The following is a 14,037-nucleotide window of genomic DNA, read 5'->3' as shown; positions in this document are numbered from 1 at the left end:
AATCCCTTATCAGATATATGATTTGCAAATATTTTCTCCAATTTCTAGAGGCTGCATTTTTACTCTGTTGCTATTGTCATTTATTGCACAAATTTTTTTTAATGTTCAGGAGGTTTGTTTTGTCTTTTTGTTGTTGTTTTTGCCTCTGCTTTTGGTGTCATAGCCAAGAAATTATTGCCAAACCTAATGTTGTGAAGCTTTTGCCCTATGTTTTCTTCTAAGAGTTTTATAGTTTTAGGTCTTACATTTAGGTCTTTCATCTATTTTGAGTTAATTTTTGTACATGGTACTAGATAAAGGTCCAACTTCATTCTTTTGCATGTGGGTCCATTTGTTCAAAAGACTGTCCTGTCCCCATTGAGTGGTCTTGGCACCCTTGCCAAAAATCATTTGACCATATATGAAGGGTTTATTTCTGGGCTCTTTGTTCTATTCCACTGGCCTATATGTCTGTCTTTATGCTAGTACCACACATTTTAGATTACTGTAACTTTGTATTAAGTATCAAAATCAGGAAGTTTGAGTCCTCTAGCTTTGTTCTTTGGCTATTTTGTGGTCCCTTGAGATTCCATATGAATTTTAGGATAGGTTTTTCTATTTCTGCAGAAAACATCTTGGGATTTGGATAGAGATTTCATTGAATCTGTAGATTGCTTTGGGTGGCATTGACAACCTTAACAATGTTGAGTCTTCCAATCTATGAACATAGGATGTGTTTCCATTTATTTATCTTAACTTTAATTTCTTTCAGCAATGTTTTACAGTTTTCACCTCCTTGATTAAGTTCATTCCTAAGTGTTCTTTTTGATACTATTATAAGTGGAATTGTTCTTAATATCCCTTCCAGATTATTCATTGTTAATGTATAATAGAAATGCACCTAATTTTTGTGTGTTGACTTTATACCCTGTTACTTTGTTGAATTCATTTATGAATTCTATCAGGATTTCTTTTTTTGGTGGAATTCTTAGCATGTTCACATATGAGATCATATCATCTGCAAACACAGATAATTTTATCTCTTTCTTTCCATCTTGGATGCCTTTTATTTCTTTTTCTTGCCTGATTGCCCTGGCTAAAACTTCCAGTACTATGTTGAATAGAAGCAGTGAAAGTGGGCATCCTTGCCATGTTCTTGGTCTTAGAAGAAAGTCTTCAAGTGTTTCACCATTGAGTATGATATTTGCTGTGGGGTTTTCATATGTGGCTTTTATTATAGTGAGGTATTTTCCTTGTATTTCTAGCTCACTGAGTATTTTCATTTTGAAAAGGTGTTGAATTCTGTCAGATGCTTTTTCTGCATCAATTGAGATGATCATGTGTTTTTTCGCCCTTCATTCTGCTCATGTGGTGTATTACATTTACCAGTTTTTATGTGTTCAACCATCCTTGCATTCCAGGAATAAATCCCACCTGGTCATGGTATGTAATCCTTTTAATATGCTGCTGAATTCAATTTCCTAGTTTTTTATTGAGGATTTTTACATCACTGTTCATAAGGGATATGATATTGGTCTGTAGCTTTGGGTTTTTATAGTGTCTTTGTCTGGCTTTAGTGTCAGGGAGTGCTGGCCTCATAGAATGAGATGGTAGTGGAGGAGGTATTGGTTAAGAGATTTAGGCTGGGCACAGTGGCTTGTGCCTATAATCCTAGTACTTTGGGAGGCTGAGGTGGGAGGATTGCCTGAGCCCAGGAGTTCAAGACCAGTTTAGGCAATATAGTGGGACCCTGTGTCTACAAAAAATAAAAAAATTTAGCTGGGCGTTTTGGCATATGCCTATAGTCCCAGCTACTTGGGAGGCTGAGGAGGGAGGATCACTTGAGCCCAGGAGGTCAAGTTTGAAGTGAACTATGATTGCACCATTGCATTCCAGTCTGGGCGACAAAGTGAGATCCTGTCTCAAAAAAAAAAAAAAAAAACACCATCAGGCGTGGTGGCTCATGCCTGTAATCCCAGCTCTTTGGGAGACAGAGGTGGGCAGATCACGAGGTCAGTAGTTTGAGACCAGCCTGGCCAACATGGCGAAACCCTGTCTCTACTAAAAATACAAAAATTAGCCAGGTGTGGTGGTGGGCACCTTAACCCCAGCTACTCGGGAGGCTGAGGCAGGATTGTTTGAATCCGGGAGGCAGAGGCTGCAGTGAGCCGAGACCGTGCCACTGCACTCCAGCCTGGGTGACAGAGCAAGACTCCATCTTGAAAAAAAAAAAAAAAAACAGAGATTTAGAATATGTTTAGGTGGAGCAAATATTTCGAAGGTGTTTGTGAAGGTTAAATGAAATAATGCATGAGGAGACCATAGCACGGCACCTGGTACACAGCAAGTGTTCTCAGCAGAGTGGCTGTTACTATCATTAATGTCATAGCCTTCATTGTTGTGATCCTTATCTGCCAATTATTAGGGCTACTTTAATTTTTTGTATAAGAAACATGTCTAAACCACAATTGGTGAGTTATTTTTTATTAGTGGTTACAGAGAGAACTTAGGGTTATACTTTTACTGAAGTCGACTTTATTTTTTATTTTTATTTTTTATTTTTGAGACAGCGACTCGCTCTGTCGTCCAGGCTGGAGTGCAGTGATGTGATCTTGGCTCACTGCAACCTCCGCCTCCTGGGTTCAAGTGATTCTCCTACCTCAGCCTCCCGAGTAGCTGGGATTACAGGCGCACACCACCACACCCAGCTAATTTTTTGTATTTTTAGTAGAGATGGGGTTTCACCATGTTGGCCAGGCTGGTCTTGAACACCTGACCTCAAGTGATCTGCCCGCTTTGGCCTTCCAAAGTGCTGGGATTATAGGGGTGAGCCACCCCACCTGGCCTGGAATTGACTATTATTAACTATATATCTTTTAAAATGTTTGATTATTTTGAATCCTCAATTATCTCTGCTGTGAAACCACTGATTTTGGTATTCATTGGAGATTGACTTATAGGAACAGGAGTCAGCTATATGTTTCAAGCATTTTATTAGGCAAATAAACAGACATTTACTGCACAACAGGACGTGTTATCCCAAGTTTACAGATGATAAAACCAAGGCCTTTGAAACATTCATAGTGCAATACTGTAATGCAATTCTGACACTACCCACCCAGAGTTCCCGCAGACTCCCTAAGTTAAGGGCATAGTACCCAACAAAATTGCCCTTGCTTCAGATGCCAGCAACAAGTTGGAGGCCCTAGGCCTAGGCCACCTGCACTTCTGATAACTGGCCATAAGTTCAGGAGTCCCCACAACTACCTCAGGTTTGATAATTCATTAAAATGACTCAACTCAGGAAAGTGCTCTACTTATCATTACCATTTTATTATTCAGGGTACAAATCAGGGCCAGCCAAATGAAGGGACCCGTAGGGCGATGTCTGGGAGGGTCCTGAACACAGAGCATTGTGCCCTGTCTCCATGGAATCAGGGCACATCACCCTCCTGGCACATTGATCTATTCACCAACCAGGAAACTCCACTGAGCTTTGGTATCCAGAGATTTTAGCAGGGCTTCATTATTTAGGTTTGATTGCAGGATTGAATTCAATATCCAGATCCTCTTTCATCCCCAGAGGTCAGGAAGTTGACCCAATATCAGGTGACTCAAAACCCTGTCTCTAATCACATGGTGGAGCCTGGCATCCTAAGTTATTAGCATTAGCTATCTGGGGCCCACCATGAGTCACCTCATTAGTATAAATTGTCAAGGTCCACCGTAAATAACAGAGATATTCCTGTCACTTGGGAAATTACAAGGGTTTTATTCTTCATTATACAACAGAGGGTCATACATCTAATGAGGACTAGAGCCAGGATTTAATCCAGTTCTGTCTGAATTCAAAGCCCCAGCTCTATCCACTATTCCATTTTTACAATTAAGGGCCTTAGATAAGTGGTTTGTTTAAGGTCACACAGCTAGTAACTAACAATAGAGCCCGGTCCCGGTACAGACTACCAATGTGTGCTCCTTCCATAATGCAGTTACTTCCATGATGCATGTTGGGGCGCATTTGACTTGTTTCTGTAAATTTTGCAATTGTATTATAGAACACAGCGTCCTAGCTAAGGTATATCAGTTGCCAGGGTTTGTCATCATTTAGTTATGTTTTATTCATAGATTTTTAAAAGTCAAGTGAGAAAAATTCAGTCAATACTTCCAACATTTAAGAAAGTGTAAGTCCTTTTTGATTTATTGTTGTATTTGTAAAAGTAATAAATATCAATAGAAGGAAATTAATCCATTACTGTTTTGAGGCTGCATGGTGCTGTTTTTCTGACATTTGGCTTAATTTGGATACCTCTTTCTGCTTCCAGGTACCATTCATTGTATTTTCCATGCAACTGGGCACCACTACACTTGGAAGAAAGTTACCACAACTGTACACAACATTATTGTGGGCAAGTTGTGGATAGATCAGGTGAGGAAAGGTACCCAAAGTGTGTGTGAAGTTTAAAAGAATACTTCTTTAGGTATATTTCTGCAGTATTTAGGACATGTGAACTGGTCCCAGAATGTTGCTACTGATTCATCAGTTTCTCCTAAGGAATTTCTCTCAGGCAGTAGCCCTACCTCTAACTCTCCAAGTTTCTGTACCACAAATTATTGTTTATAAATGACCAAATTATAACATTCATCAATGACTATTCTGCTAGGACTGTGTTGGGTGCTACGACAGGTAGAAAAAACAAACTTGGCCCCAACTCTTAATCCTTTCATTATTCATCAAATATTTATTGCCAGGCGGTATGCTAGGTCCTGGGAATACAAAGTCTGATGAGATGTCCCTCAGTAATTTATTATATCATTGGAGATACATGACCAATGTGTAGGTTGGAAAATGTACAGCAACATACACTAATATAAAAGATGCCCTATGATAGTATCTAATTAATTGTCAGTCTTCTCTTAAGACAATGGTTGCAGCAAATTTAGAAAAGAGGGAATACTGTCTTCTGAGCAGTCAGGAAAGGCCTCACAGTAGATGTGGGAGTTAAGCTGAATCTTAAAGTGTGGTTTGGGATTTAGAAGATAGAAAGGAAGGGAAAATGGGCCGGGCATGTTGGCTCATGCCTGTAATCCCAACACCTTGGGAGGCCAAGGTGGGAGGATCACTTGAGCACAGGAGTTTGAGACTAGCCTGGGCAATATAGTGAGACCTTGTCTCTACAAAAAATTTAAAAAAAAAGAAAGGAGGGAAAATGAAATGAATCAAGTATAGAAAGGCCGACCATATGTAATTTGCAATTGTGAGTAGAGTATTTTGATTTAAGCAGAAGAGTTCATGAAGGGTACTAGTGAGGGATTGGTTTGGAAAGGTAAATTATCATGTGAACTTCAGTATATGTGCTGAAGGTCAAATCATGCCATCTAACATGTGAGATACAATTCAAAACAAGTGGTCACTTGGTCTTGATCTCAACCTGGAAAACCAAGGTTACATAGGGATTCTGTAGCATTCCCAAGGCTAGCTAAGATCTGAATCTTAAACAAGGGATTACTAGAATGTAAGATTGAAAAGTAAAGAATTATGAACCATGGGTTTGGCAGACATTGAATTTATCCAGTCTTAATAAAACTGAATTTTTTCATTTTACAGTCTGGCGAAATTGATATTGTGAATCACAAGACAGGAGACAAGTGTAATCTTAAATTTGTTCCTTATAGCTACTTCTCTCGGGATGTAGCAAGAAAGGTAAGGGAAGTTGAAATTTAAATTGTTTCACGTAGCATATATCTCTTAGAAAGCATACTCCTTTAGGACTGGAATGTATATACATGTGGGGTGGTATGGGGGTGTGTACATTGTATATAGTGTATGTGTACATATAGTGATTCAAAAAAAGTAGAGGTGAAAGGCTGGGCGCGGTGGCTCACAGCTGTAATCCCAGCACTTTGGGAGGCTGAGGCAGACAGATCGCCTGAGGTCAGGAGTTCGAGCGCAGCCTGGCCAACATGATGAAACCCTGTCTCTACTAAAAATACAAAAATTAGCTGGGTGTGGTGGCGCGTGCCTGTAATCCCAGCTACTCAGGTGAGACAGGAGAATCGCTTGAACCTGGGAGGCAGAGGCTGCAATGAGTCTCGCACCATTGCACTCCAGCCTGGGCAACAGAGCGAGACTCCGTCTCAAAAAAAAAAAAAAAAAGTAGAGGTGAAGGAGAAAGTCATCAAGAAAGACTATATTGTATTACTAAACCAATTCCTTCTCTTTTCTGGGAATGACAATAAGTGAGGAAGTGAAAGTGTCAAGAGCAATGAGAGATTGAAAATGGGAAACACGGTGGAGGCGGGCGGATCACCTGAGGTCGGGAGTTCGAGACCAGCCTGACCAACATGGAGAAACCCTGTCTCCACGAAAAATACAAAATTAGCCGGACATGGTGGCACATGCCTGAAATCCCAGCTACTCGGGAGACTGAGGCAGGAGAATTGCCTGAACCAGGGAGGCAGAGGTTGCAGTGAGCCAAGATCACGCCATTGCACTCCAGCCTGGGCAGCAAGAGAGAAACGCCGTCTCAAAAAAAAAAGAAAGAAAGTAAATGGGAAAACACAGAGGAAGGACTAATAAAAGATTTCAGGAAAAAGGGGTTTGATCACTGAGAAGTTTGAGGGGGAGTTGTGTGATACCACCATAATGATTTGTGTCATGAGTTTCTGTGGGAGACTGAAGAATAGCTGAGGATTTAAATCTGTTTTTAGGTCCCTGTGAATTTCTTGAGAGAAGAAAATATAATTCTGAGTACCAGTCAGATGCTTTTTCTACATGTATCTTTGATACAAAAATCCCTGGGAAGGGTAGTGAGGGGAGGGGACAGAGAGCAAGAAGTGGGGATAGTTAATGGGTACAAAAAAATAGAAAGAATAAAGTCTAGTATTTGCTGGCACAACAGGGTGACTACAGTCAAAAATAATTTAATTGTACATTTTAAAATAACTAAAAGTATAATTGAATTGTTTGCAACACAAAGGATAAATGCAAATTATATACACCTACTATGAACTCACAAAAATAAAAACTAAAAATAAAGTTTACCAAAAATCCCCATATAACAAAAAATGATAATGAAATCCCCAAGTCATGGCTCAGTTATTTCAAGTAGCAGAAAAAAAATACAACAAAATAATTTGAGGCCAGGCATGGTGGCTCATGCCTATAATCCTAACACTTTGGGAGGTGGAGATAAGAGGATTGCTTGAGCCAAGGAGTTCAAGACCTGCCTGGGCAACATAGCAAGACCCCTTCTCTACAAAAAAAATTAAAGATTTAGCCAGATATGGTGGCACATGCCTGTAGTTCTAGCTACTCGAGTAGCTGAGGTAAGACATCACTTGAGCCCTAGAGTTGGAGGCCACAGTGAGCTACGATTGCATCAGTGTACTCCAGCCTGGGCAACAGAGCAAGATCCCATCTCTAATAATAATTTGGATGACTCTCTGGTGTTTGTTATAACAGGATCTAACCATTATTTATCCTAGGACTTCCAGTATAGTCAGGTAAGCTAATTCACAGTGAATTCTATATAGCCAAGCCCTGTTCTCCACCCTTGCAGGTGACGGGGGAAGTGACAGATCCATCAGGAAAAGTCCACTTTGCTCTTCTGGGGACGTGGGATGAGAAAATGGAATGTTTCAAAGTACAGCCAGTCATTGGGGAAAATGGGGGTGATGCTCGACAGAGAGGCCATGAAGCAGAGGAAAGTAGGGTCATGCTGTGGAAAAGGAATCCTTTACCGTGAGTATCAGCATGCATGCTGCCCAGATACCACTTTGACCTTGACTGTGGAGCAATATTGAAGGCATTTCTGCCTGCCCTCTCAGTTAATTATGTGGGGAATTGAGCAAGGGAAATTGAGACCTTTGGAGAGATTAACAGAAGGTTGTCATTGTATGATTTGAGTTGTAGCATGCTTATTTCAAGGAAGTTCAAACCAAACTACATCTGACAAAAAATACTTTGTGCTTTCTAAAGGTCCTTTGGATTGTGATTCAGAAGGGTATTTTTCTACTATTTAGAGCAAAACTGTTCAAAAGTGGCTAGAGGAGGAAGGTGCCTACCACCTGTTAACAATTTAGCCTAAAGGCCCATCAGCAGCCAGGTGCGGTGGCTCACGCCTGCAATCCCAGCACTTTGGGAGGCCAGGGCAGGTGGATCACTTGTGATTAGGAGTTCAAGACCAGCCTGGCCAACATGGCGAAACCGTCTCTACTAAAAATACAAAAATTAGCCACATATGGTGGTGTGCACCCGTAATCCCAGCTACTTGGGAGGCTGAGGCATGAGGATGACTTGAGCCCAGAAGTTTGAGGTTGCAGTGAGCTGAGGTCATGCCACTGCACTCCAGCCTAGGTGACAGAGTGAGACTGTCTAAATAAATAAATAAATAAGAAAAAGAAAAAAAAGCCCAGCAGAAAAAAAAGATCCCTGAGACAATGTACAGGACTTTGGAAACAAGATGGAGGTCACTTATTTCCTGTCATCATCTAATACAGTCAGTTTGTAGTGATAGCCAAGATTATCCCAGAGAGAGTTAAAAAGAAAACTAAGGAAACAGGAGTGAGGAATTTTCATTCAGTAGAATGTTTCCTTCTTTCTAATGAACGTAGATAATTTCAGCTGGGCACCACACAACACCAGAAGACTATGGAACTGAGTGATGCCAGGGAGCGGATGGGGAGGGATCCAATTTGTCTCCTTTAGTTAGGGCAATGTGACATGGTCCTAGATCCTTTTCACAGATCCTGTTTTTGTAGAACAGCCTTGGTGATGTGGCCTTTGCAGTGTACTTAGTTGTTGCTCTTTAAATAGGGTCTGGGCTCTGGGATTACCATTTTTTTTCTTATCGTCTACTTTTAGGAAGAATGCAGAAAACATGTACTACTTCTCAGAGCTTGCTCTGACTCTCAATGCTTGGGAGAGTGGCACTGCCCCCACAGACAGCCGGTTACGACCTGACCAGAGACTGATGGAAAATGGGCGCTGGGATGAAGCAAATGCAGAGAAGCAGCGCCTGGAGGAAAAACAAAGACTTTCCAGAAAGAAGAGAGAAGCGGAAGCTATGAAAGCCACAGAGGATGGTAATGAACTTCCCTTCTACTCTTCTTTCATGATGCATGGAGAATGCCAACACTAATTTTTTTCTTTCCTCTCTTTTCCTTTTAGGCACACCATATGATCCCTATAAGGCACTGTGGTTTGAGCGGAAGAAGGACCCTGTTACCAAGGAGTTAACCCATATTTATAGGGGAGAATACTGGGAGTGTAAAGAAAAACAGGACTGGAGCTCATGCCCGGACATTTTCTGAAACGGCAGTAACAAAAAAGAGGAGCATATAATGGAGAAGAGGACAGAGGATGTGTGGGAAAGCTGGAAGTTGTGACTCTCTTACCAAGTGCTTTCCTCAAGTTTGTCTCTCTTGACCAATCATTTTTTCCAAATCAATCACCAGAAGGAGACACCAGTGGTGGTGATTGGCTGGTTGCCTTAGCTGATTGAAACTGAAATCGACAGACGAGATACTATGTCTGTAAGGGAGAGGTTTAGTGGCCGAAGGTTAGTGTTATTCCACATCCACAAAGTCAAGTATTCTTGGCTGTTCTTTCTCCCTCTGCCCCCATTTAAGACGATGTCACTCACCCTCCCCTTGTAGTATCCTGCTCAGCCAAGATCTGCGTAAGATTATGATTCAGGGGCATTTTGGTGCTGTTCAAAGCAAGAGCCGAATTTAGAAGTTCCCTTAAAAAGAAACACATAAGACTTGCCAGTGGAGGCATCGTGAATGGTTGCAGTGGAGCTTAGGTATAACATCATCAAGTGTGTTCACACGCGGGGTCGGTTTAATGGAGTGTCCACGCGGAGATAACTGCGATATTGGAACACCTGTGAGAGAGATTGTTCTATAGGGCTGGAATATTCAGAGTTACATTCTTGGAAGTTTCTGTTTTTACTTGCATCAAACACCCCTCTGTTGTTCTCCATCATCTTTAATAGCAACTGGAGACCACTTTGGTCATTGGTAAGGGGTGCATTCTCCTCACAAAGGGGTTTTATGGACTTCCTCAGGCGGAGAGCTTCTGAGAACACAGGCAGGATGGAAAAAGACTACTAGCCACTTTTGTTTTCCTAACCCCCCTTAATGCCATCCTTCATTGTCTTTCTGGCTTCTCTTCTTTCTTCTGGCACAGTACCATTTGGGGTCTGTGCCCCAGTGTGGAGCAAAACATTGCCTGTCCCATTCTGATATACTTCAGAATTTGAGAGCAGAAGTTAATCTGGAACAAAAGTTTTCACCATCTCTCAAGCCCCAAGGACTGGAGCCACCTCTGGAATAATGTGTTAAATATCTGTATATTATATATATGTAGAGAAAAATCTAATTTTTTGGTTTGATTTTCTTCCCATTAAGAATCTTGTTTTTTTGATATCCCTTGTCTCCCTGAGACTCTCTCTTGGACACGTGTTGATGTGGATGGCACTCCTCTGCTCTCCGTCTTTTATGGGCAGAGAGATTTCAAAACCTGAGCAGGATCATGTCTGGCAGTTACTAAACAGGGACTTTGTCCATGGTTTGTATCATGGGGTGCCTACTGCTGTCTAAACTCTGCTCTCCTAATTAGCTGACTCTTGAAAATGAAATCCTAACCTCTTTCCTGCCTCTTTTCTTTCTCTTTTTAGGAAGAGTGTGGGTAGAAAGTCCGGAGGGCAACTTCCAATTTAATTCTGCTCTGTCCGGCACATAGGCTGAATTCCAAAAGAACTTTCTTCCTAGGATGTGGGGCTTAAAGCACCGTCATGTGGGGTGGATCAGATAATTGCTCCTGTGGGGCCCTGGCTTCCTTCTCTGTTTGTGCAGTATCTGTTTTTGTTGTCTTGTTGAGAAATATCCCCTGTGCAACCCACCCTTGGTTGAGGATCACAAATTGAGGTGCCTTCCTTGTATGCTTTTTGTTAGTATTTTTTGTTTTTGTTCCTTAACTGCTGAGCCTCAGCCAGCGTGGGTCCTGGGGGGAAATATCATTCCAAAGGAAGCCATCCCTATGGGGAAATTGGTTTTACTGGGTAAATTAATACTTTTATTCCTTCCCCTATCCCTTCCTTCCTAGTTGTGATAAACATGGGAGAGGAGTGACTTTGACTGCTGGGGAATTTCCTCCTAAGAACCTTATTCCCAAAATAAGCCAGGGGTTATGTCAAGGCTTCTTTCAAGGAGGCTCATAAAAGCAGTGACCTCATCCGGGGCTTTGGATAGAGTGAGAATTCCCCAACTAAATTGGACTTCTCTGCTTTATCCCCTTCTCTTCCTTCACCATCTGCACTACATTTCTGGCTTGATCCCCAATCAGATTCCCACTAATGGAAGAAGTTTAGAATCTTTCAGGTGGAATAAAGTCACATGAAAACAAAACACAACTATATATATTTTCAGTTTTTTTGCCTTATTGATTTTTTTCCAAAAAAAAAACTACTAAATTAAATAATTTTTTAAAAGTCATATTGTTTGTCTGATTCACTTCTGCTGCTAGGCAGTAAGTGGTGTTGGGGAGGTGAAGGGGAACTGGTCCAATGGTAATTTGTTCTGCTCAAGAATCTGAGCGCCCAGAAGCCCTGGTCTTCATGAGAAATGGAAAGTAAAGCTGTTCACCACCACTCCGGAGGGCCGTGAGCAGAGGAGTATTAACAGCCCCTGCTGCTTAAATTAACAGTCATCAACATCCCACCTTAGTACAGGGGAATCGTTTTTAGTGTTTTTGGTACTGGGCCTGCTTCACTTCAAAAATTTTCCCTGTAAATTTAATTTATCTTGTCCATTTAGATTCTCAGATTGTTGGCTGTTTATGTAGGAATTCAAATTCTGTTTTTTGTTTGAGACAGGGTCTCACTCTGTCACCCAGGCTGGAGGGCAGTGGCATGACAGCTCACCGTAACATCCGCCTCCTAGGCTCAAGTGATTCTTGCCACCTCAGCTCCCCAAGTAGCTGGGACCACAGGTGCATGCCACCAGAACCAGCTAATTTTTGAATTTTTAGTAGAGACAGGGTTTTGCCATGTTGCCAAGGCTGGTCTTGAATTCCTGGGTTCAAGCAATCCACCAGCCTCTGCCCCTCAAAGTGCTGGGATTACAGACAGGTGTGAGCCACTGCACTTGGCCTCAAGTTCTGTTTTTGAAACAAGCAATTGAGTTTTGATTTGAAGACCTTTGAGAAAACTAATGACAGTGAACATGTTTGTACAAGTTTTCACTGGAAAGTTCAGGTTCAGGGAGGGGATAGGCAAAGTAACCTGTGGTCCTGGTGGGGGCTCAGATCAGAGCAAGCACAATTCCTGCCTGTGGGAGGGACCTCACATTTGCTGAGCATCTGCCTCCATGCTGAAATAGGAACTCTGACCATTCTCTGGCTTGCACATAAACAATTTTAAGAAGAAAATGTTGCAATCATTTTGAAGATGAAGGAAACCTAATTTAAATAAATTCACTCATGGTCATGTAGCTGGTCAGTTAGTCATAGTGTTGGAATTCAAAGCTGGTTGAGTTTGTGACCTCTACAGTCCTGTGCTCTGGAAGAAACTCTGGGTTGGAAGACAGCTGATAATTAAGTACTTTCCTCCTAGATTATATCACATCATGCATAAACGCACATTTTCATTTCCGGAAGCTAATATCGATAGCACCATTTCTTTTTTTTCTTTTTTTTTTGAGATGGAGTCTCTCACTGTCACCCAGGCTGGAGTGCAGTGTCGCGATCTCAGCTCACTGCAACCTCCGCCTCCCGGGTTCAAGCAATTCTCCTGCCTCAGCCTCCCGAGTAGCTGGGATTACAGGCGTGTGCCACCACACCCAGCTAATTTTTTGTACTTTTAGTAGAGATGGCGTTTCACCATGTTGGCCAGGCTGGTCTCGAACTCCTGACCTTGTGATTCACCCACTTCAGCCTCCCAAAGTGCTGGGATTGCAGGCGTGAGCCACTGCACCCGGCAGCACCATTTCTTTTAAGGCTGTACGTGAAGAAAGGAGCATCCCCTGAAATTCAGCCTACAGTTTCCTTGATTGATCAAGGCCCTCATGTCTACAAAGTTGGCTCTGATGTCAGGGATGATTTTCTAGCCTGGTTCTTAGGAAGGCCACCTAAGTGTTCAGGTCATTTGCCTGACTCCCATTGGCTGGATTTGATATTAAGCTTCAGCAAAGGTTTTTTTCCGGCAAGCTAAGGAACCACTGCAGTAGACCCCTGACATTTGTGAGAGCTGTATCCTGCAATCTTGAATACTACTATGGCACACAATGTCCTGCATTAGGGACAATCAAATGTAGCTGAAACATTTAACGATCCCTCATTGAATCCTTTATTATTTTTATTTTTTAAGATGGAGGTCTCACTATATTGCCCAGGCTGTTCTTGAACTCCTGGGCTCAAGCGATCCTCCCACCTCGGCCTCTTGAAGTGCTGGGGTTACAGGTGTGAGCCTCTGTGTCCGACCCCTCATTGTGTCCTTTAATGTGACATGATGGGCTAGGATGTGGATCTTGAGGGGTCTACCATGCTCAGTCATGATTCAAAATTATGACTCAGCAAAATGATAAATTATTAAATTTGTCAGGGACCTCTGAATTTGCACAAAAATGTTAAACCTATACATTTAAGGGTCTGCTGTACTTTCAGCAAGATAATTGAGAACCAACCTACAGTATTGTCCTAAAAGGAGGTATAGAAAATCTTTGCAATTCATTCACTATAGTTGTATATTATGTGCAACTCTAAGATTGTTACCAAAATTTATAACTTGCTTCTAAAAGTTTATAAAACTTATGGCCAGGCAGGGTGGCTCATAATCCCACCATTTTGGGAGGTCGAGGTGGGAGGATCACTTGAGATCAGGAATTCCAGACCAGCCTGGCCAACATGGTGAAACCCCATCTCTACTAAAAATACAAAAATTAGCTGGGCATGGTGGCAGGTGCCTGTAATCCCAGCTACTTGGGAGGCTGAGGTGGGAGAATCACTTGAACCTGTGAGGTGGAGGTTGCAGTGAGCCGAGATTGCACCATTGC

The 14,037-nt window shown here is 41.9% G+C and overlaps 1 protein-coding gene across 1 annotated transcript in view; it reads left to right on the top strand.

Annotated features, from left to right (window-relative positions):
- The window catches only part of OSBP (oxysterol binding protein), a 40,136-nt gene extending 28,655 nt beyond the window's left edge, over positions 1-11,481 (top strand). Inside the window, exons 10-14 of the mRNA XM_004051253.5 lie at positions 4,305-4,408; positions 5,588-5,683; positions 7,542-7,723; positions 8,846-9,066; positions 9,152-11,481. Coding sequence (XP_004051301.3) covers positions 4,305-4,408; positions 5,588-5,683; positions 7,542-7,723; positions 8,846-9,066; positions 9,152-9,294 — 746 coding nt within the window. The 3' untranslated portion in view covers positions 9,295-11,481. The remainder of the gene's footprint in view (positions 1-4,304; positions 4,409-5,587; positions 5,684-7,541; positions 7,724-8,845; positions 9,067-9,151) is intronic.
- Positions 11,482-14,037: the final 2,556 nt, after the last annotated feature.

Source organism: Gorilla gorilla, chromosome 9 (assembly GCF_029281585.2).
Source record: "Gorilla gorilla gorilla isolate KB3781 chromosome 9, NHGRI_mGorGor1-v2.1_pri, whole genome shotgun sequence".
Classification (NCBI taxonomy): domain Eukaryota; kingdom Metazoa; phylum Chordata; class Mammalia; order Primates; family Hominidae; genus Gorilla; species Gorilla gorilla.
Note: the sequence above shows the minus strand (reverse complement) of the source record. Positions and strands in the feature narration are given on the sequence as shown.